At 35.3% G+C, this 22886-nt stretch overlaps 2 protein-coding genes across 3 annotated transcripts; both read right to left on the bottom strand.

Moving 5' to 3' along the window:
- Positions 1-700: 700 nt before the first annotated feature.
- LOC123682328 (toll-like receptor 4) lies at positions 701-6503 on the bottom strand. Of its 2 annotated transcripts, none has more exons than XM_045620894.1 (2): positions 6351-6503; positions 701-3422 (listed from the first exon to the last, which is right to left on the bottom strand). In XM_045620894.1, the coding sequence occupies exon 2, from the start codon at positions 3399-3401 to the stop codon at positions 837-839; it is 2565 nt and encodes an 854-aa protein (XP_045476850.1). In that variant the 5' UTR covers positions 3402-3422; positions 6351-6503; the 3' UTR covers positions 701-836. The 2 variants fall into 2 exon arrangements, with proteins under 2 accessions (XP_045476850.1, XP_045476849.1); XM_045620893.1 differs by having other exon boundaries at positions 6266-6480.
- Positions 6504-16257: 9754 nt separating this feature from the next.
- LOC123682090 (H/ACA ribonucleoprotein complex non-core subunit NAF1-like) lies at positions 16258-22619 on the bottom strand. Its single transcript, XM_045620487.1, has 4 exons — positions 21814-22619; positions 21570-21757; positions 21240-21483; positions 16258-17937 (listed from the first exon to the last, which is right to left on the bottom strand). Exons 1-4 carry the CDS (start codon positions 22365-22367, stop codon positions 17283-17285), a joined length of 1641 nt encoding a protein of 546 aa, XP_045476443.1. The 5' UTR covers positions 22368-22619; the 3' UTR covers positions 16258-17282.
- Between the last annotated feature and the right edge of the window lie 267 nt (positions 22620-22886).

Genomic DNA, 22886 nt, shown 5'->3' with positions numbered 1-22886 from the left:
ACTTCAAACATAGTATCGAAAAGTTGGAAGATCGCTATAATCGCTGTATCGCCCCTCGAAGGCAACTGTTGAATAATAAAATCTAATTTTATCAAAAAAATGTGTTTTACTATGGTAGACCGGGGACTTTTCAATATGCCTGTTATATACCCTTCATACAGTTACGTATCCAAAGAACCAATAGGCACGTGAATAAATGAGCGCTCAAAAACTCGTGACTTCAAGTTGTACTTTCCTAATTTTTGTCGATATTCATTATGAATTCTGGTAATTCGAACAACATGAAATTTTTCACGAAGCTTGAAATTGTTATTTTACATTTAAATGGATATTCTTCATCTCTGCACTTTTGGAAACAAAACCAAATTCCGAAGGCCCATATTCACGGAACCGTTCGTCCATAACGAAAAGAGCAAGAAAAATTAAATTTTCGGGGTAGGTTTAGATCTCGAATGCTGCAGTTAAGTTGATGATCATAACCCGACTAGTGACTCGGTTCAGTGACTACTAATAAAGATAAATTGATATCGTTTATCCCGTCATAAAATGTGTGATTCAGGATAAAAAACATTTTATAACTAAATAAATAAATGGATAAGAAATATAAATAGGTTCCTAGGTAAGTTTTTTACCTTTAAGAGCATTAAAGCACTTTTTCTAAATACAAAATATCATGCAGTTCAGGTAAGAAATTGAAGGCTTTCAAGATGTCATTTATTAAATTAAACAAACATCTAGATGATTGAGATTCTTAGAGCTACATGATATGATCAATACTTTAGATATCTACATAATTATTTATTTTATTTGCAGGTTATGTCATCGAGCTAGCTCCTTCACACGTTGGTAGTATCATCTATATTATTTTTCGGAGGAGTCAAAAACTGTTTCAGCCTTTGCCAAAAAATTGTTTGTCTTTCAGTATCATTGTCCCATTCCAAATAAATCCTGGTCTTCAAAAGATATTTCAATGTCGGGTTCAAATGCGCATCGACAATCTTACCAAGTTTGATTAGCACTATACTTTCATCGACACAATCACCGTTAGGATTCTCAAAAAACAACCGGTGATGTTCAGCTATTTGAGTTTCCCAGTTGCACCAATAAGATTTTGCATAGGCATTACTAACTATGAGCACAGTTTTTCGACTTCTCGTGATATGTTCTAGAACAGATTCGGATATAACACTGCCCACTTGAAAATCTCTCTCGTAAACGCATAACCTCAAAAACGGTTCTTGGGTTTCTAACATCTTCACCATCCTTATGACGAAATTTTGATCTTTGTTGCAGTAAGAAACAAAGGCATCGAATTGGTAGTTATTGTGGCCCTTTTTTATGGTGTTTCGTATTTTACCTTTTCGTGTTAGGTATAGTCTGACTAGGAAGGCCCAATAACGAATATGCCACCTATAAATATAGCCCAGAACTCCTAATATCACTATCAGAGTCAAAATGACTCCTGTTGGTATGGTTACAAGCAGAATATCTACTCCAGGATCGCAAATCAAAGAGGAATTTGCTATACTTTGCAAGAAATCTTTCACAGTTTGGTTCACGTTTGGTCCGACACAGTATATCTGTTCGTCTTCTATCAATTTCGTGAATTTTTTGAGTGCAGTTTTATTAGTACTCATTTTGTCCCTCAAAACACAATCGCACATGAAGGAATTGTAGTCTAACTTTATAGATTCCAAAGAATCGAAATCTGCCAACATGGCGTCAGTCATATAAGATATTTTATTCAAGGAAGCATAAAACCTTTTCAGTCTAACATTAGGAAAAATTCTAGAGTCCCATGATAAAATGTGATTCTCAGAAATATCCAGAATCTCCAATTTTTTCAAATGGGAGAAATCTTCACTCGATATCGTTTGTAAACTGTTTCTGTTCAATCCTAAATGTTTTATATTTTCCAGATATTTCAACAGGTGCTTTCTTGGAGATCTAATAGTTGCTATATTATTTCCTCCCAATAGAAGAACTTCGAGATGTTGAAGACCTCCAAAAATATCGAACTCATACCTTGGGTTACTCCACATCTTGACAAATCGATTGTTCTCCATGTTCAAGTCCATCAGACTTGTCAACCCCTTGAAAGTGTTATCTTCTATTTTGATGATGCTGCAGTTTTTGAGGTTCAACGTTCTCAAATTCGGCATGTATCCAAAATCAGTCCTAGTAAGGAGTAGGAGTCTTGTATATTGCAAGTCTAGATATTGCAAGCTCATCCTTCGAAAATCGCTCTTGGTTAAGAAAAATTCCCAACCATCTGCATCAGTATTACTACTCAAATCTAGATAAGTCAAATTTGGAAGATGTTTGGATGCTGCAAAAAAAGACAGTCTATTCTTGCCCAAGACCAAAGTCCTCAGGTTTGGTAGGTTCAGAAATGCCTGATCATGAATCTTTTGTGCAGACACATCATTTAAATCAATCACTTTCAATTGGGGCATAGGTATTGGAAATAACTCGTTGTCAATAACATCAAACTGGTTTCTAGAAAGGACGAGATAACTTATGTTAGATCCCCCAATAACCTCCAATACAGAAGTTGGCATAGAACCTCTAAACCCAGAAGAGAACAGATCTAAGAGCTTCAAATCAGCTCCCATATTCAAAGTGGTAACAAGTAAATTTGTAAGTTCGCTTACATCGAATCTATTATCACCCAAACGAAGAGCTTGTAGCTTCTTTAGAGGGCCTAAAGATCTTGGGTGGATATGTTTAATTGCACATAGAATCAAGTTGAGCTCTTCTACACTACTTCCTTGCATTGGTTCAAAATCATCTTCACTCACATTCCTGAATACATTTTCGTTCAAACCTAAAGTCTTGAGGTTGGGCAAAATAGTTGGTTTCAATGCAATCGACAGTATTTTGATACTCTGGAAACCATTTTTGACCAAATGAAGTTCCTTCAAGTTGATCAATCCTTGAAAAGTGTCAGGATGAAGGTTTGTGAGTAGTGGATTGAAAACGAAACTCAAAGTGGTTAAATTGGTCATATTCTTAAAGATGAAGGGATCAATGTGACCCAGCTTCTGGTTGCTATCTATCTTCAAGTCCTTCAAATGAGTCATGTTATAAAGATCACCGTAAGATAATTCTGTAATATATGTAGATTTCAAGAGCAATGCATCATTATGTAGATAAATATCCTTGGGGAACTTCACACATGGTACAGTCTTATCATTTTTATTGTAACAAATGGTGTAAGCATTCGGTATTTCTGCACATATACAGCCATTTACGGTGTCGATTCCAACAACTTTGACTGGCACCTCTCTCTCAACCGTTATTTTCTGTTTCTCACGGATAGGTGGACAAAAATGGGATGTACATATTTCCAATGATAATGCTTCATGTAAACTTATCAATAAAAAGAGTAGGGTCTTCATGATCCCTTTCCACTGTCATATCTGGAAATCAGAAATATCGTATTTTATACAAGCTGAAGGTTTTCATTCATTGAATTATGTGATTAAATAATATCATCATCACCACAAACATGGATACTCTTCACGAATTAAATAATAGTTTTTTTCACGAGCTAATATATTAACCTATCGATCACTACTGACTATTGCAGGCTCTTGTTAAATGGGACAAACAGGAGCTTCAGTAAAGTTCGAATTATCAAGAAATCTGAAATTCACCCTAACTAGCCTGTCAAGTCTGGTGTTTCAGATATATGTGATAGTTCAATGATAAATGTGAATAAAACTGCTGAATTTTTTTCTGTCACTTCATTTACGAAATTGTCTAAAAAAATTGCACTCGTGTTGGAATTCATCACATATAGTCTTTTATTTCCTAGCTGAACTTGAAGAAAACACGACAACTCCGCAAGCGGGTGGTATTTCCAAGTAACTAATTTATTCATAAAATAAATTGGCAAACGGGAAATCAATTACCTATATTATCACTACTGAAATATCGACATATACGAGTATGTAATGAACGTATATAGGTAATTCCATACGACATAAAGACTAATTATTGTAATTATTTGAATAGAATATCTATCTGTCAATTAATTCGTATTGAATAATCAACTCAGATTTTGGAACAGATTATGGTTAAGAGGCTACTATTAGGATTCGATCGTTAGATATGGTAGGTATTCTACTTCATCCACCCACTGAACAATGTATATTCGGATTTGAACCACGATATATTAGGTGTACAACTTTGCTTCCGCCGTTTTGCAATATATGGTTGTAGAGGTAAGTGGTAGTCAAAAAAAATAGATCATAGATGTTATACAATAAGCTTATGTATTTGTAAAAATAACGCCCTCGAAATATTAGTCGATTTGTGTCTTCATCATAAAATTATTCTGGAATAAACATGTCAGCTCACTAGCCAAATTCTCGTCATTTGCGGGAAGTTTTAATTTTCTGCCTCAATATGAAGAATTCTGCGGCTGAGGCTCATAGAATGCTCTCAAATACCCATGATAGTTATCGAACGCAATTAATGCGTTTGAGCCGAGCATTGAGAGGCAAACGGCAATGCTCGGCCCTATGTTGCGAAAGTGGTCAAGACATACTTGGAAACGTTCAAAAGGGAAATCCTGGCTGACCAGCACTTCCGGTCATATGAAGAAGTAAAAAATTGGATCGATTCGTGGATCGCTTCAAAAGATTACCAGTTTTTTCAACGCGGGATTTGTATGCTGCCCGAAAGATGGGAGAGAGTAGTGGCCAGCGATGGACAATACTTCCAATCATAAATGTAAAACCAGTTTTTTACAATAAAATCTTGAATTTCGGTAATAAAAAACAGGAGAAGCAAAGTTGTATTGAGCCAATTGAAAAAACCCCGGTCTGATGCACAGATGGCGGTGCTAGTGTTGAATCGATATGATTTTTAGTTAGTACCAACCTTCAAACGATACGTGTCCAAATTTGACAGCAGTCATTAGTTTGTGAGATATTGCGTTGCGAGTGCAGCTACTTTTGTTATTTGAAAAAAGATGGAAAAAAAGAATTTAGTGTGCTGATAAAATATTGCTTTTTGAAGGAAAAAAATACAGTTGAAGCAACATCTTAGTTTGATGAAGAGTTTCCGGGGTCTGCACCAGAAAAATCAACCATCATTGATCGGTATGCCAAGTTCACAAAATAATTTTGGATGATATCATCTGAACGTGTACATCATACGATTATCATTATACGAACGAATATTTGTACATGAGAAAGCTGTGTGCAAAATGGGTGCCGCGCGAGTTCACAATCGATCAAAAGCAACAACGTGTTGATGATTCTGAGCAGTGTTTGAAGCTGTTTAAGTGCAATAGACCTGAATTTTTGAGTCGATATGTGACAATGGATGAAACATGGCTCCATCATTTCACTCCGGAATCCAATCGACAGTCAGCTCACAGCTGAGTGGAGTGCACACGATGAACCGGATACAAAGCGAGGAAAAACACAACAGTCAACTGGCAAGGTTATGGCATTAGTGTTCTGGGATGCTCAAGGTAGAACATTCATTTATTACCTTCAAAAGGACCAGACCATCAACACCGATCATTATATAATGTTATTGGGTCGTTTAAGGGATGAAATCTTTAAAAAACGGCCCCATTTGAAAAAAAAGGTGATGTTTCTTCAAGACAATGCGCCGTGTCAGAAAACAAAGGCAAAATTGCATGAATTGAGCTTCGAATTTATCTTACATCCACCGTATTTGCCAGATCTGGCCCCCAGCGACTTTGTCCGGTTCTCAGACCTCAAAAGAATGCTCGCTGGAAAAAAATTTAGCGCCAATGAAAAAGTAATCGCAGAAACTGAGGACTATTTTGAAGCAGAAGACAAATCGTACTACAGTATAGAAAAGTTGGAAGATCGCTATAATCGCTGTATCGCCCTCGAAGGCAACTATATTGAATAATAAAATCGAATTTTGCCAAAAAAATGTGTTTTACTATGGTAGACCGGGAACATTTCAATTGGCCTGTTACGCCTATGTACCTTGTTTAAAATGTTTTCTTATATCAATCTACGAACCATATTTTGCAATTTTGAAGTTTCATCCAGGAAGAACATATTTACTGAAGTTTTTTATCATTGGAATGTTTATCTAACACACACCCATATAAGTATATTAGTATATTATCACACAATCTATTCTGTTGCCGGTCTTGTGGTAATGCGTGCGATTAATTTCATCGAACCTGATAGATAATCAAAGCTTCTGATCATGCGTTTTTCCCGATTCTCATTATTTTACAATAATCTGTACGAATCTCACTCACCACATGTCTCCGGAAATCAATTTTTGTCTCTTCAAATCCGCACAACCGTGAATATTCGCACAAACTTTCTACTATATACACCTACCTCTTTAATCAAACAACAATGAATGGACATATAAAGACGACGAAGTCTTCGTTAAACTCCGTTCTAACAAAAAAACAGGTTAGTTCATAATACCGCGAATACCACCATCAACATAACTGAGAGAAAAGAAATCCCGATTGTAATTCAGTAATTGCATGTGATAAATAACCTTTAATTAATTCATGAAGCTGCACGAGATATGCATTTTAAAAATTTCTGAGAAAACCTTCTGTTATTGAAAACAAATCGTATATATCTTGAGTTGATTCCTATCAAACGGCTATAATGAAAGTTTATGTACAGGGTGTACGGTATGTGTATTTCAAAAGAATGTTGAACTCATCCTATATAATCATTTCACATAGAATAGTCTACATAAACTATGCAAGATGGAGTTTCAACATTCAGATTATCGACTTCAGCTTCACACACACTTCGCCTCTTTTCATTGAAATGAATCTTCACATCTTCACATTTCATGGGGGTTTTGGACCTCCTAAACCACTCCTGGCTACGCCCGTATCCCTTTTGAAACCCACGAAAATTCCGGTATACTTCTGAGTAGAATCAGAAGTTCAGTACATTCTGAAGATTCATTTCGAACGATGCAGACAAGTCGCCTTTTGTGTTTTTCCTCGGAAATCTTAAATTTGATTTGATACTCGTTTATAGCGATTCTTTCAAAAAAGCGCCCATCACCAATTCATCAATTTCTGGTATGAATTCTTGCGATTTCGTTTGATTTTTGTTTCGAGTGAAGGACAGGTTAATACTGCCCGAGAGATGGCGTTATGGGCTTCGAGTCAAACTCTAATGCGGCCGCAGCCATAAAACTCGTCGCATTACGGCAGAGTTACCTCTCCACGATGGAGAGGGAAGGTGAATTAGGCAGAGATCTCGGGATAAAACACCGTATTCCCCATAGAGAGGGTAAACCTACATAATTGGCTTCAAAACACCTCGCGAAAATACTATTGAAGTATCCAAACTCCCATTGACAATGCCGTGAAATTATTCGTTAATAAACCGATTTCAATATTTTGCTTCTAATTATAATCAACTTGTAATCAATCGTGATTGTGATCAACTTGTGATCAATTTTATTGATTAGTTTATTGTTTATTTTCAATTTTCTCAAACGTATTTCCAGCACCTTATTCAGAGGTCAACATCTTATTTATCGCGAAAGAAACACATGATTTCTGTTCTGGTGGAAATACCACACGAACTGGAGATCTATTAGAGCATATCTACCAGATGGTTAAAAAAAAAGACTCACCTCTCAGAACAACCTTTATAGTGGATGGCGTAAGATAAGGAGCAGTAATAAAATTCAAAAATTAAAAATAAAATTTAATATGATACTGGCGACTTCTGAAAGGTACAATCCTTGGATTTTGATGATATTCCCGGTACTTCATTATTTCCACTTTATTTCCGCATATTTTCGTATATCGTAAGCATAGAAATACCTGTAGAAATATGACCATGTCATTATTTAGCGGTCTCTAAGGAGAGGAATGGAAATTTTTTACAACCCGTATATAATAAGCTATATTACTGTCTCAATAAGAAGTCTTTCAGTTCCTTTGGAAGAAAAGCATAGCCAACTAAATTCAAGATTAATTTATCATATTTAATATCAACATTTACATAATGTTACTAAGTACTTCTATTAGTAAATAAAGATGTTAGTGAATTAATTGCATTGTTTGCCAAAATTCCCTGCTTTCAACTGGCTGGAAGTAGAAGGTTGCTTTTTCTTTTCCAAATGTTTCCTCATAATAATCTTTTCAGCAATCATCCCCTTACTTTTGTCGAATTTTCTACATAACTCTCTGCAACACTGCTAGATTTCAAGTCAGCATGGTGTTTTATAACAGCACCTGTATCAGCCAGCAAAGATGTTGATGAGCGCCCAAAGCCCTTGTAGGAAAATGAATCGGGTGATCTGAGGTATTCAGTTCTTTTATTTGGCAATCCTCCAAAAATTTTTTTTATTTCTATAACTCATAAAGAAGTCTATGTTGGTTTTCAATTTTCTGTGAAGAAAAAGCATACCCAGAATAAGGTATGCCTCTAAACTAAAGCATCCTTGCAACCTTATTTTTTTTTAAATAACCAATGGCAACCTGTCCTCTATACATAGTATATCAACAGGCTTTCAACTTTCAACCACCATGGACACCATGACATTTCAGTGAGTTATAAACTTGCTTCTGCCAGAAGAGTTACTTATGTTTGACGCAGACAATGACCTTCAAATGTTCCAGGATCGCACAAATCCAGATATTTCGCAAGATTTAGACGAAGACCTTGTCTGTACCTATGTCAGAGAGAAAGTTTTTTTCTGGACAATCCCGTGGACGTAACGTAAAGGCATGTTTTCTTTCATCAGATTTGAACGATTCATTTCGCCTTCTTTAATAATCCTGAGAACGAGCTTATTATTGGTTTTTCGGTTTCTTATTTCTAGCCTGATTCATTATAGGTATATAGAGTTTGCTTAAGTACCCCACACTATTTTTGTACGTAGAATCGACAGAAATAATAAAAAATATAGGTTCTAATTTGAAAATCTTGCGTTTTGATGAATTTGAGTTGTCCAAGTTCATGATCTTCCTATAATCACCCGGTACATTTTTGGTTCAAACCGCAAACAGCCTTATAATACTACGTATTTGCAGAATCGAAAAGAAAAATTTGGCGCAAAAAGCTTTTTCTGCCGAAATATTCAAAAATATGTGAGTCCTTATCACCACCAATTTTTTCATAAGAATCCCATTAACTCATGAACCGTTGAGTTTTTACCCAAGGTATGGCATATTGCCGAAATTGTCGTCAAAAAAGCTATCTAATGATGCAATAATATACTGGGTGTGTCATTTTAATTAAGGAAGTAGTAGTCTGTATAACCGGGAGTTGTAGAGGTCTGAAAATATTTGAAGGGAAAGATCAATGTCTCAAATCCTGATATGCAAATTTTCAGCTCAAAATTATGATTAATTTTCCATAAACATCTGATAGGCCATCCCGGTGAATCACCCTGTATAGCTTCATGACAGAGTATATAGAGTATTTCTTAGGATTCTTGAAGCATATATTTAACATTTCTCTAGTTTCTCCTCTCGGTGTAGGAATGGATTTTCAGAAATGCCAAGTACGCTTCAAATATTGTCCTTCTGCTGGATGAGGTATATGAAAACTTTGCAATCTTCTCTCGAGTTCTGGTCCTACTAACTGATCAGTGATCAATTCAAAGAAGCTTTTTCCAGTACTGGGTTGTCCGTATAGGACTCTTGAAGTAAATACGCATTCGCATAACTAATATCGACGAGTCTGATGAAAATGACCATTAGTCAGCTTTGTGTACGTCGACTTGTAGAGTGTTTAGCATATTTCTCGTAGAGTGTATAGACGCCTACCTTCGAAGACTTGTATAATCCTATAATTTCAGGTTTATTAGTGTCTGCAAATTAATGACAAAACAACTGTTTTGTTTTTTTCGGCATATAAGATAGCAAGGTCATATAGTTGGTAAAACCATATCGCGCTGAGCCAACTTCTCTGTTTGGTTAAAAATTCTGGGGATACCTATTTCTTTTTTATTTTTCCCCATTATGCCTACATCTATGGCCTTCATTTCGAAGTTCTTTTATCATTTCAATTGAAGAAAACAAGTTGTCAGCGGTTGTGTTTCTGCTGGCTGTGTTAATCTTCAAAAACGCTTGTTTAGGCTTACTATAAGTTTTTTAACTGATGAGATGAGACCAATTCCATTTGTATAGGTAACCATTGAAGAAAAAATTATTTCTTGTGCCTGTTATGAACATATTCTATAAGACATATTGACATGGTTTCAAAGTCGTGTAACTGCCCCTGAAATACACAAGTATTTGATCTATACAACAGTTGGCTCTCATGGTATATAGGTATACTGTCTGAGAATTGACTATAAATTGATTGAAAATTTCTGAAACGGCACAAACAAAATCATCCTTTCGTCTCTCTTTTCTGTCTTTTGGATTGTCAAATCGCAAGCATATTAGTAAGAAAGTCAATCTATTTTTATTTATGACACAACGAAATATTTCTCTACGAGTTTAGTCATTAGTACCGAAAATTGGCTCAAGTTTTTCAGGATTAGAATAAAAGCAGCTGCGTAAAATAGTAGATCTTTGAATGCCTGTAATTCAATCAAATCTAAATATTTCAATTCAGACTGTGGGTTGTGGTCCTTATAGTGAGACTGAAGTAGTTAACGGCCAAGGACAAATTAGGGAAATAAAATAACGGGATAAAAACACTTATTCAACTTATTTCCAACCCACTAAAAATGTGTGAAAAAGATTATATTAAGATCTAATCGTTTTTAAGGGTCGCTAGACACTTGAGTCGTTGCGGCTCGATCGCATGTACTTTTTCGCCGGTCTCGGGAACATATGTGAAAATCTTTACTCTTTTCGTTGTCGGTGCAAGTGTTGCACATATATTGTAGTTGTAGACTAGACTGAACTCAATTGAATTATTCGCTCTGAAATGCCGATATTTATGGGCATTCAGGCCGTTTTCCATTCTTCCGTTAGCAAAGCCTTTCTACAGATCCCTGAGGGGTGTGTCTTCATTCCAAGTTTTTACACCGAGTTCTTCTGTTTTTAGCATGTTGGTTCGAAATTTAACTTAACTCGAATATTTCAGAGGGAATCGATAGATTTCCAATAAGACCAAGAATACCGTGAAAATTCTACTCTTTCACTCTCAATTCTCAAATTTGTTCACTTCAAAATATCTTCTTCTTCTTCTTCTTCCTTTAGCTAGGGAGTTCCCTGTTTGCTTGGCCTTGGTCTATTCTATTTATTCATTTATTCAAACTTGGTCTATTCTGCAGATGAGGAAAACCAGCTTCGAGCCCATCTTTTCGGTGGTCTACCCGGCTTTCTCCTTCCTCTGGGTTGTTCATTCTTGCAGATGTATGCTATTCTATCTGACTCCATCCTATCAACGTGGTCTCTCCAATCCCTTCTTCTCTGTCTACTCCACTTGACAACATCCTGTACACCAGTTCTCTGTCTTATTGACTTGTTGGTCTGTCTATCCCTCAATGTCACCCCTGAAATTCAACTCAGGATCCTCATTTCCATCGTTCTGAGCTTTTGTTTGGTTCTCTCTGTTTCCGCACGGGTTTCTACGGCGTAGGTCATAATTGGGCGCACCATTGCTTTGTAAAGCCTCACCTTTGTTTCCTGGAGCATGTACTTGTTCTGCCACACCATTGTGTTCAGATATCCAGTTATCTGTGCCGCCTTAGTGGCCTGCTGTTGGACTTCCGAATAGAGATCTCTGTGACTGGTGATTTCAACTCCGAGATATTTGAAGCTCATTGTCTGCTGAATGACGACACCCTCTAGTTCTAATTTACATCGAACAGGTTCCTTACTTATCACCATGCATTTAGTTTTGTCACTGGATATCTTCATGTTGTGTTGTTTGCTGGCAATATTGAACAGATGTAGCAGCCTCTGGAGGTCATCCTCACAACCCGCCAAAAGAAGCGTATCATCAGCATAGCAGACGATGTTTATATTGTGGCTCCCTATGCTGAATCCCTTCTTCCCTCTCAGAGCGTATATCATGCGGTCCATTATCAGACCAAACAGGAAGGGGCTCAGCGAATCTCCCTGTCGAATACCCATATTCGCGGTGATAGGCTCTGTGAAACCATCTGCTGTTTTTATTTCAATTGATGTATCCGAATACATATCGTAGATCAGCTCGATCAGATTGTGTGGGACATGGTGTTCGTCCAATACTTTTAGCACATCGTTTCTTTGTACCCGGTCAAAAGCCTTAGTGAAATCGACGAAGCACATATATAGGGGACAGTCGAATTCAATGGATTTCTCCACCAGTTGTCGGACAATAAAGATAGCATCAGTTGTGCTCCGATTTTTTCTGAACCCCTGCTGTTCCTCCGAGATTGGTATTAGCTCCTCCATTATACTCCTTATTGCAGATGTGAAAAGCTTAAGAACAGTATTGAGCAGAGAAATTCCTCGATAGTTGTCTGGCGTTTTCTTATCTCCCTTTTTGTGTACTGGAATGGTGTAGCTGTTTTTCCACTCTTTTGGAATTTTCTTCGTGTCCAGCACATGGGAAAACAACTCGTGTATGCGCACTACCATGGATTCGCCACCGTGTTTGAAAAACTCATTATATACTCCATCGGGCCCGGGAGATTTTCGTGTCTTCAGTTTTCTTATGGAATCTCCCACTGCATCTAAAGACAGCTTTGCAGTGTTTCTATTGAGCCATTTTCGTTCTGCCTTTCCCAAGTTTTCCTCCTGCAGGCTGTATAGTTCACTAAAGTATTCATGCCATTTTCTACTTTTTATTGATGGTATCTGAACGTATTCTGTTATTTCCTTTTTTTGATTTCGCAACGTTCTCCAGATATTTCTTTGGACTCCATATAGGTCGTGTTCCATGTCTTTAACATACTTTTCCCAGTAATCTTCTCTGATCTTTCTTATTGACTGATTGTTACTGTTACGGACTGTTTTGTAGGCTGCATATTCTTGTGATGTTGGGTTCCTCTTATATTGTAAAAATGCCTGTTTCTTTTCCTGTGCCAATTTTCTTACTCTCTCATCAAACCAGGGAGTTCTGTTTCTTTTGCCGATAGTGCTGGCAGTTCTCCTTCCTAGCACCTCCTCTGCTGTTATGAGCATGGCGTTCTTGAGCTCTCTCCATTCGTCATCTACTTCCTGGCTGTCATATTTGCCCGCCTGAAGTCTCTGCGATAGTCTTGACGCATATAGATGTTTGGTTGTTGGATCGTCAATATTTTCAATACACAATTTCTCAGATTTTTTATGAAACGTCCTTTTGCGTGCAAGATCCAGATTCAACCTGCACAGTACCAGCCCATGATCGGAACCAATATTGGCAGATGAAAGGGTTCTAACGTCCAAAATTTGTTTTGGGTGAATCTCTCTATTGGTTAGAATAAAGTCAATCATGGATGTTTGCCCTCTGGTGTTACTCCACGTGATCTTATGCTGCAGCCGATGATCGAAAAAGGTGTTATTTAACCTGAGCTGGTTCAAACAACACAACTCTATTAAATCTTCTCCACTCTCGTTGAGTGTTGTCTCATTAAACCGCTGCTTTACCACCGCAATAGGATTATCGCCAACCCGAGCATTCCAATCGCCCATCAGTAGTATCTTTTCTTCTGGGGATACCCCATCTAACACTTTCTGTAATTCCTCGTAGAACTTCTCTCTTACCTCCTTCGCTTTATTAGTGTCGGGCGCGTATACGGAAATTATCCTGATTTTTGAGGTCACCGTTGTCAGAGTAACCATAATTATCCTCTCGTTAATGTATTCCACATCAGATATATCTATGATCGCTGAGCCTCCTATTGATCAGTATACCCACTCCTGCATGCGCTCTCCTTGATTTATCCACTCCCCTATAAACCAGCACGTAGTTTCCCACCTTGATGGTTCCAGCGCCCTTTTTCTTTGTCTCACTAATCGCGCATATATCTATCTTATGCTCGTCAAGTTCTATCAACACTTCCTGATCTTTTCTGTTCCAAGATTGAATATTCCACGTTGCCACCCTTAATACATTTCCTTTCCCTGCTAATGTCTTTGCCGTTAAATCAAATTATTATTATTATTATATTCAAAATATAATACCCGAAATGTCATCAGTAAATAACAAGCTCTAAACCTCAAGAGGATTTGCTGAATTTTCTGAACTTGCAGACGGACGTAAACCAAGCTGTTACATATTATGTTTTCCTTCGGGGTTCTTGGGAGAGAAAGGAAAAGTTGCGAAAACTATTTTGAATTGATTCCTACCAAGGTAATTTTTGCAGCAATTAAATTAATTTCTTCTTATGACTCATACTCATCACTCATAACTGAATTTCCGTTCTAGAGTTTCTGGGGGGATTGCGCTGTTTCATCATGAGATCACTGGTAGAATCTTCAGTAAGGCAACCCAGTGATCTCTGCCTAATGAACCTTCCCTCTCCATCGTGGAGGGGTGACTCTGCGTTGAGTCTTATAAACCTCGCTAAAGTGCTACGCGAAGCCTGTAACGCCATTTCTTCGGGCATGTAGAATCACTACACCGTTAACCCCTTGGTTAGTGCCTTGATTCTCAAGTTCTTCATTTCCCAATATCATGATCACTGACTTCGAAGTCATGTTCACTAAAATCACTTTGTTCAGAAAAATCAGATTTGTCTTCTTCAAACCACTGTAGACACTTTCTTTCACATTCAGGATCCACTGCACTGACTTTTTCAATTGTTTTCATCGTTTTCAAAATGATCAGACATCGTCGAAAATCAAATGTTTATACGAAACCGAAAACTATTACAAACGCCGTCCTAACCGAAATTTTGCGGTGAAAGTATTAACATGTTGACAGTGTTTTCTAGACAGCTTGAATAATAAACATAATAATAAGGTTTTTATAGTGCCTTTATACCTATAACTATAAAACAAAATTCTCAAACTGAATCAGCAACTCCACACTCCATTAACACAACAAAAATTAAAATGGTGGTAATCCTTAATCCACACCTGGACGCAAGACTGTTGTTTACATTTTCTGCGCTTGAGCAAAATAAATGTGTAATGTGTTGCTTCTAATTGGTTGGAAATTTGGTCCTTTGAAACAAAGGATTAAACTACTGATTCTGGCAAGTCTATATACTGTGATACCAATCATGTTGAGGAGGTGCAGGGATACCTTTAGAAGGGATGGATACTGGGAACATACGACAATCGCCTTCGGTCACGGTGACCGCACGACAGCTGGGAGAGGCTGGCGGAGCTGAACATGTCCTAAACTTTGACAGATATGGAAAAAGTCACGTGGTGGTAATCCCTCTTAAGGCTTGAAATAACATGAAGCGGAAAATATTTGAAAGGTTTATTGGTTGTTGACCACCTACAAATACTCCCAAGAAAATGAATGACCACTATAATTTTATAGGAAGTTTTCCATTATTCTATTCAATAGTTATTTCACCAAAATAATCAAAACCACTCATGACCAAAATTTCAATACCCCTACCGAATTCCATCAACATCAAACAAGTAGGTAGAATTCTACCTAATGCCTGTCTGATGTTGATGGAATAAGGTATTAAAAGTTTGGTCATAAGTGGTTTCAGTTAGTTCACTTTTGCAAGCTGGACACAGATATGTCTAAACAACGAAACACAGCACTCGTATTATTGAAGCCGGAAAAAATATATAAATCGGAGACCACATTTTTTTGCGCCAGAAAGTAACTTGTAATAGTTCAATTATACCAACCTGTCTTGTTAAATATGTAGGTAAATAAAAAATCCATGAAGAATACTACTACTAGTACTAACACTTGTCTGTCAAAAGTATATTGTTTGATCTCGAATCTAGACTATATGGTAGGGAGTTTGAGTAATAAGAATTCTGTGTTTAACTGCTTTTTATTCCGATGAACAACTACAATGTAGAAAGTTTGAAAATAGCATATTATAAAATTTTGATGTAATCATCAATGGAAACAAACAGAGGACTTTTTCTCTTGTAAAGATTTATTCATTGACCTCTAAAAAATCAACAATTCTATCATAGATAAAATTTCACTTCTATATCACAATGTTAATTTATATCAATTGAATATTTATACATCTTAATATTCTATTTCTAGATTACTGAAAATAAGTGCTTTCTGTTCACATTTCATTCTGGAAATTTCAAAAATATCCATACAGAAGTCTTCAAATACATTTTACTCTCCCTAAAAATATATCCATCAAACGTCTAAGTTTTGAAACAAAATAGTTATAAGACTGCGAATATTAAAAGATAGTGAATATTTCATAATAACTACATCTTGATAAAATGAGTGATCCAAATGCAATTGTGCAGCCAATATTTAAGATCCAAGAGAATGGGCCAAAGTTGAACAAGGTGTTTAGTGAAGTAATATTGACATCTCTCGGCGTTTTCTTATAGCAGATCTCTAACTAATGATGGAGAAACTACTCATTTGGAAAAAACGTTATAAATTAATTTTTTATCACATAAACTATTGAAATGAATGTCTATCATGTCATGAAATTTCCTCTTGAATCAAATAGAGTATAAAAGGTTTTCCTTCATTATTGTGAACTGGAAAATTAAAATTGGTTTATTTGAAAATGAAATACATTAATGTGTCCAATAATTTCTTTTTTCTCACAGTTTATTGAAATTGAAAATAGATAACAATTTCAAAAAATTACTAGGAACTCTTCAAAGATAAATACATTGAATCTCAATTGAGTATACATTTTATATTAATCTGTATACAAGACAACCTGTTCAAGCCTCCATTTTATTTACAGCATTATATCTAAAATATTCATATCAAGTTTTCTGAATTGGGCCACCACATAAACCATTCATGTGTGGAAGTACACACCGTTAAAACGTAGAATACTATATCTCATAATAAAATAATGTTGTCGTGAGACTAAATAGTATAAGACTAGATTATGATATACCTCATTTCATTAAAACGAATTAAATTGATACTATATACAGTTAATATATACACTTTCAGAAAATGTACATGGACTTACCGATTTTCTTTCTTTGTTTAACAAGAAAATACATGAAATGAGGCATCTCATTAATATAAAAATGCAAGAATTTCAACATCAAACTCCGATTTATTTATCATCATACATTCCCAATGTAAAAATTTTTTTGACTAAATACTGTCTGAAATTATAGAACCTAAAAAAACCCCTGAAATAAATCAATACTCGATCAATGAGTAACACAAACAAAATATTTAAGAACACCAAAGAAAAATATATTTTTCTGAGTAAAATATTGAAACAGACTGAATCAACTTGGATCTACAGGTGAATTAATTTAAGCATTCTTCATTGGAAGGTCCAGGCATATTGTTCTGCCTAACATTAGGCCTATTGATACTTCTTTCAAAATCAACATTTCTAGAATTGAAATTTTGAGGATGGACAAAACCAACAAATGATGAGAACATATTTTCTTCTGATGGAAGGTAAAATCTGGGACTCGTGTAGTTTGGCGGTGGTATTGATGGGTCAAAAGGGTGCATCACAGGTACAGTATTGAGGCTTCGCGTGGAAGGAGCTGGAGTATCCAACATACTCCATCTCTGCAGTTCCGCAAGCATTGAACCTTGCAAGTGGTTTCTGAAGATAGGTCGACTCCGCCTACCCTCTGAGTTTTGGAAATTACTGCCTGTGCATTGGTTTCGCGTCCTTGAATCACGTGTTTGTTGTCGGTTGACAGTCTGAGCTCCGGCCACTCTCTCCAAATGTAAACGATGTACATCTGCCATCCTATGTAAACGGGTATCTCTTTCATTTGCGCGGTTCATATCTCTCACAAATTTCTTATGACGCTCTTGACTACATTTACGTTTAGCTTCTTTTGTAGTATCTTTACTGGCATGTTCCTGTTCATCATCAGACAACACCTGAGATTCTGAAGCCATGTCGGTTTCACCAGTCCAAGATGCCCCAGATCCTCGTATCCTATAAAGACTACTTATTCAAAGAATTTCACTCATTATTATTAGTAATTTATAACAAAATAATAGAATAATCCTTTTATAATTCATGTTCACACCACAGAAATAAATCTCATCCAGAGAATCATAAAGAAATCAAAAAGTATTCAACAAACCAAGAAACGACGACAGGACAACTTACAATTTAGAGATAATTGTAATATACTCCGCTTCAAGAAATTAACGCACCACTTGAATAATTTGAAATATTTAATTTTTGTGAAATACTATTAATTTCTTAATAGATCATTAATGAAGAAAAAATTAATGATTGAAAAAACTATTTCCTTTCATTACAGCACAAACATTTTTATTTAAAAGATGAAAGGAACTTAAAAACAACAATTCACCATTTCACAAAAAAAAAATTCAACGTTTTTAGTAAGTCAATAAGGCATATTTCCACCCCTGCCTCCTATGACCTATGGATCCAAACTTGTTCAACACATTAATAGTTAACCTCAATTTCAATAAGGCATTCCAAATCACATGACCCAATATGGCGTATGTGGGCAAATAGCTTTTTGAAGTGTCATAAGAAAGTATTTGGTTCGTTGTGAATGAATCATTTAAACGTTAAATGTTAATTAATTGCTAATTTTGTTGTTGTCTCTTCATTATCTTTCACCCTGTATTCATGAAAATACAAAAATATTCAAATAACCACGTCTCACCTAATATCATATATGAGGCAAATTATAAATAATAACATGAAATTTGAATCTAGTATAATGAAATATTCAAATCTTACTTGTTTATTTGAACTCCATAAACAATTATTAGAATCTCTCTACTAAGCCAAAAAAACATTATTTTTCTATAAGCCCCAGAGAGTTGGTCAGATCTATTTGAAACACCCTGTACAGAAAATTATTTTCTGATACCCTAATAAATACCCTTATGAAAATACCATTTCAATCTGTTAACCTCTCATTTTTATGTTATTTCAAATTTCAAAATGTAAGAAACCAAAAGTTTCATGTTTATTTCAAACATATATTGTAAAAAATTTAATTATATACTACAAGCATTGTTACTTTGATTTTGACTGTTAGTCTGGTATGTGTAAAGATGATTACAATTTACATGACAACTATTTACACCGATTTTTTATTGTAAATTATCAATTATTTTACATCATCCCTGTTGGAACGACTTCCACAATCAACTACAAGGCATGTAACAGTCACTATTACATGCCTTGTAATGTTACTGTTACATGCCTTGTAGTTGATTGTGGAAGTCGTTCCAACAGGGATGATGTAAAATAATTAATAATTTACAATAAAAAATCGGAGTAGATAATTGTCATGTAAATTGTAATTATCTTTACACAGTAACAGGCATTTTTTCGTGAGAATACCACTAATAAGCACTTAACAATATAGAAATCATTTGATGCAGTCACGAAAACAAAAATCTCACAACTTTTAGATCAACTTATAACAGAACAATATGACAAGAAAACATTGTTTACCCCCAGCCGCCATATTGAATTTGTTTTGACAGGTCATTGGAATACCTTATAATACACATCACAAACCAATGATCTTATGATACATAGGTGCCCTTTTGAGCAGTCGTGCAGTGCGTAGCATTGACTCCTATATTAGAGAGAAAATGATTAAGGATGAAAATGTTTAAAATGAATTTCAACCAATGATATGTAAAGCCAAATCACATGATCGTAATGTAAAGTTTAGATTGATTCAATATTAAAAAATCTTGAATTTCTGGATTCTGCCATGAAGTGATTCCAAAATAGTTTCATTTATCGCTGGCAACTTCAAAAATTAACCAATAGATGGTGCATATGTCACTTTTCTCGTATAACAAGATCGCTACGCGCAGAAGTGGAACAACGACTCAGTTTTGAGTTATCCGCTGAGTGTGGACGAATCCCATTTATGTAGAAAAACGTCACATTCCCAAAAATAATCGAAATTGGTGAGTGCTAAAATGCGCTAGTGACATATTTTGAGTTCATCAAAATCATCACAAAAACAATTACAATTTATGGAAAAAGGACACATTTCGAAATGAATTTCCAAAAAAACGATTTTCAAACTGAAGAAGCCATCATGCAGACAAAAATATGTATCAATTATTTATACATAACTTCGTACTACCAAACAGTGTCGAAATAATCGATTTAAATTTGTTAGTTGAGTCGATGTCTCTCTCTCTTTGCATTATATACTCATTATTAGATCATTGCCACAAACCCTCTTCTGAGCAGGTCCTATGGCATCAAGATTTGTGCTAAAGCTGGCTAAGTGATAGTAACAAACCCAACTTTTAAAAGAGTTATTATATCCTTGCAGTATGAGAACAGTAATTATCTTGCTTTGGACTAATATATGGAACAATTGGCATTTCTTCAGGAATATCATATTGATAAAGTTCAATTATATTAACCACTTATACAACATATTAATAACTACTCAAAAATCCACCAGAAAAGAACACAGTGATAGTTTTGAGGATAATAGCTTAAAGTTGCTAGGATTATAAGCAGACCTGAAAAATTCATCTTGAAGGAATTCAACACCATATATTAAATACAGGTGATGGTTAGAATATAACACATTAAATGCAACTCTCGTTGGTTATTATTCAAATTTCCATTTTGTAGGAGAACATTACCACATGCTACAAACAGTACAAACATTAAAATAACGCAGTCAGAGTACTCTGTTACCCAAAAACGACCGACAGCCATAGAGTTGCAATCACACGCTACGAATACCACAATACTATTTCTCCATTATTAATTTTGGAATGTATGAATTACGTCCACAAAAATTTCTTTATTCTCACTTACAACACATATGACTATTTCAATACTAGGTATAAACTGGCTTTACCGTATCATAAGAACGACCCTACCGAGTGCAGGCTTTTGATCCTAAACCTGTACAATTACTCCCTAGAAGAAATTAAGAACTTTAATACAACAGCATTTGAATTGAAGCCGAGGAGTTTATACTATCTGAAATCTATTATTCAGTTGGAGAGCTTCTGAAATTATATTCATTTCAACAAATTTGTAGAGGTTGAATATACTTATTATTGTTGACTATAGTGCGTTAATTTCTTGGAGCAGTGTAGAATACATTCAATTAATGAATTATTTACCGTACCTCAGTCTGAAAGAAATTAAACGTCAACTTCTAAACTTCTACCTAATTCGAATGGACATATTACCTAAAGAACATTCAAATCATTTCAAAAATATTTTCAAGATTGATCTGAGGAATTACTTACTTCATTAATTCTTGGAGGAAGACATATTTAGTGTATTTACTGTTAGGAGCACAGTAAACTTTTGTTCCCTTCTGAAGTTGAAGATCTTTTAATGTTTCTGCCGAATTCACAGGTATAATATATACAGGAGCATTGACAGGGCCCATAACATCCATTACAAAACCCAACACTTTTTGACCTTCTTCTAAAAATAACAATGTATCGAGATCATAAGCTGGCATTCCTGAGAGACCGGCAATTGTAACTGAAAATAAATAAAATATTCAGCAGGGAAAAATATAAAATAAAAAAATTTGTATTAACTATGTAAAAAGAAAAATCCAGTTTTACCTATTTTGTCAATTACACATTCAAGATTTCCCATATGTGTAAATTCTTCTTTATTGTTCAACTCCAGATCAGAAAGACGTGGTAATTCAGATAGTTTATTATCCCCCAATGTTGACAACCATGTTCCTTCTTCCTGAACTTTCCTCCTCTTAATATTGATATTTTCTAAATCTTCCTTTGTTTGAAGTCTATAAATTTGAGAAATTTACACAATTTATATTTGTATAAGAAACTCTGTACTCACTCTTGCCCTTCTTCAGAATCATAATCAGACTCACTGTTACTTTCTTCAGATTCTACATATTCGTCATCATCAAATTCTTTGTCTCCGAGTGATAAGCCTTTCAGTTCAATACTTCCATAATCTTCATTGTCAGAGCTATCTGATAACTCAGAATATTTCTTAAAATTTCTTAATGATTCTGACATTTGTCCCTGTGTCGAAGTGCCTTGATCAATAGTAGATTTTACATTCACAGCCTTGTCTTGTGAAATATCCAAGTATCTCACCTTTTCAATTAAAGATTCAGCCAAACATCCATCATTGTTTCCTTGAGTTGAATTTTCATTTTTTATAGGAATGTCAACCTTAGAATTTAAATGGTCTAAGCCATCCTTGCTTGAATTATCAGATTTTATAATTGCCCTAGGGTGGAGCATTTTTTCATCTGTTGGATTATCATGGCTAGAAATCTTCATATCTTCGAATGAGCTCCTCACTTGATTCAAATTTTCAGTTTGATTTGACAGTGGAACAAAAACGCCCTGAGCATTTTCTTCTGTTATTTCACGTGACATTATAGAATGAATGCCAAAATGATATAACCTATTAATAAATATATAAGTTTTATGGTTTTTGGATCAATTATTGATATATTTGCAATAATATATCTATGGAAAGGACATGAGGCTATGTGTCTATTCAACCATCAGTTAACCAAACCACCACTCAAATAAATACCTTTTTGGCACGTGACATGAACAAAACATACTGTTGATCTACTCATAGCTATTTTTTTCAGAGAACAATTCTGGAAACCATTGGGACAACGGTCAATTTTAATCGATGTCTACAATTGTCATTCTTTGGGTTTCATGAACATTATTATCAGATCAGTACTTGAATATTATAATTATTGTATTATTTGACAATGGTTTCACACTTAGTTCACTTTGAATCGTAGTCGAAATGCTGCTATGGTTGCATTCGAACTATTTACAAATGACAGGTGTTATTGGAACTAAATTTTTTCTCTTTGAATGAGAACAAAAGAAAGGTATGCGAATAATGTTTAAAGGTAACAATCTAAAGGTAAA

This window comes from Harmonia axyridis, chromosome 6, assembly GCF_914767665.1.
Source record: "Harmonia axyridis chromosome 6, icHarAxyr1.1, whole genome shotgun sequence".
NCBI lineage: Eukaryota > Metazoa > Arthropoda > Insecta > Coleoptera > Coccinellidae > Harmonia > Harmonia axyridis.
The sequence above is the reverse complement of the archived record's forward strand: the minus strand, read 5'-3'. Positions and strand labels throughout refer to the sequence as shown.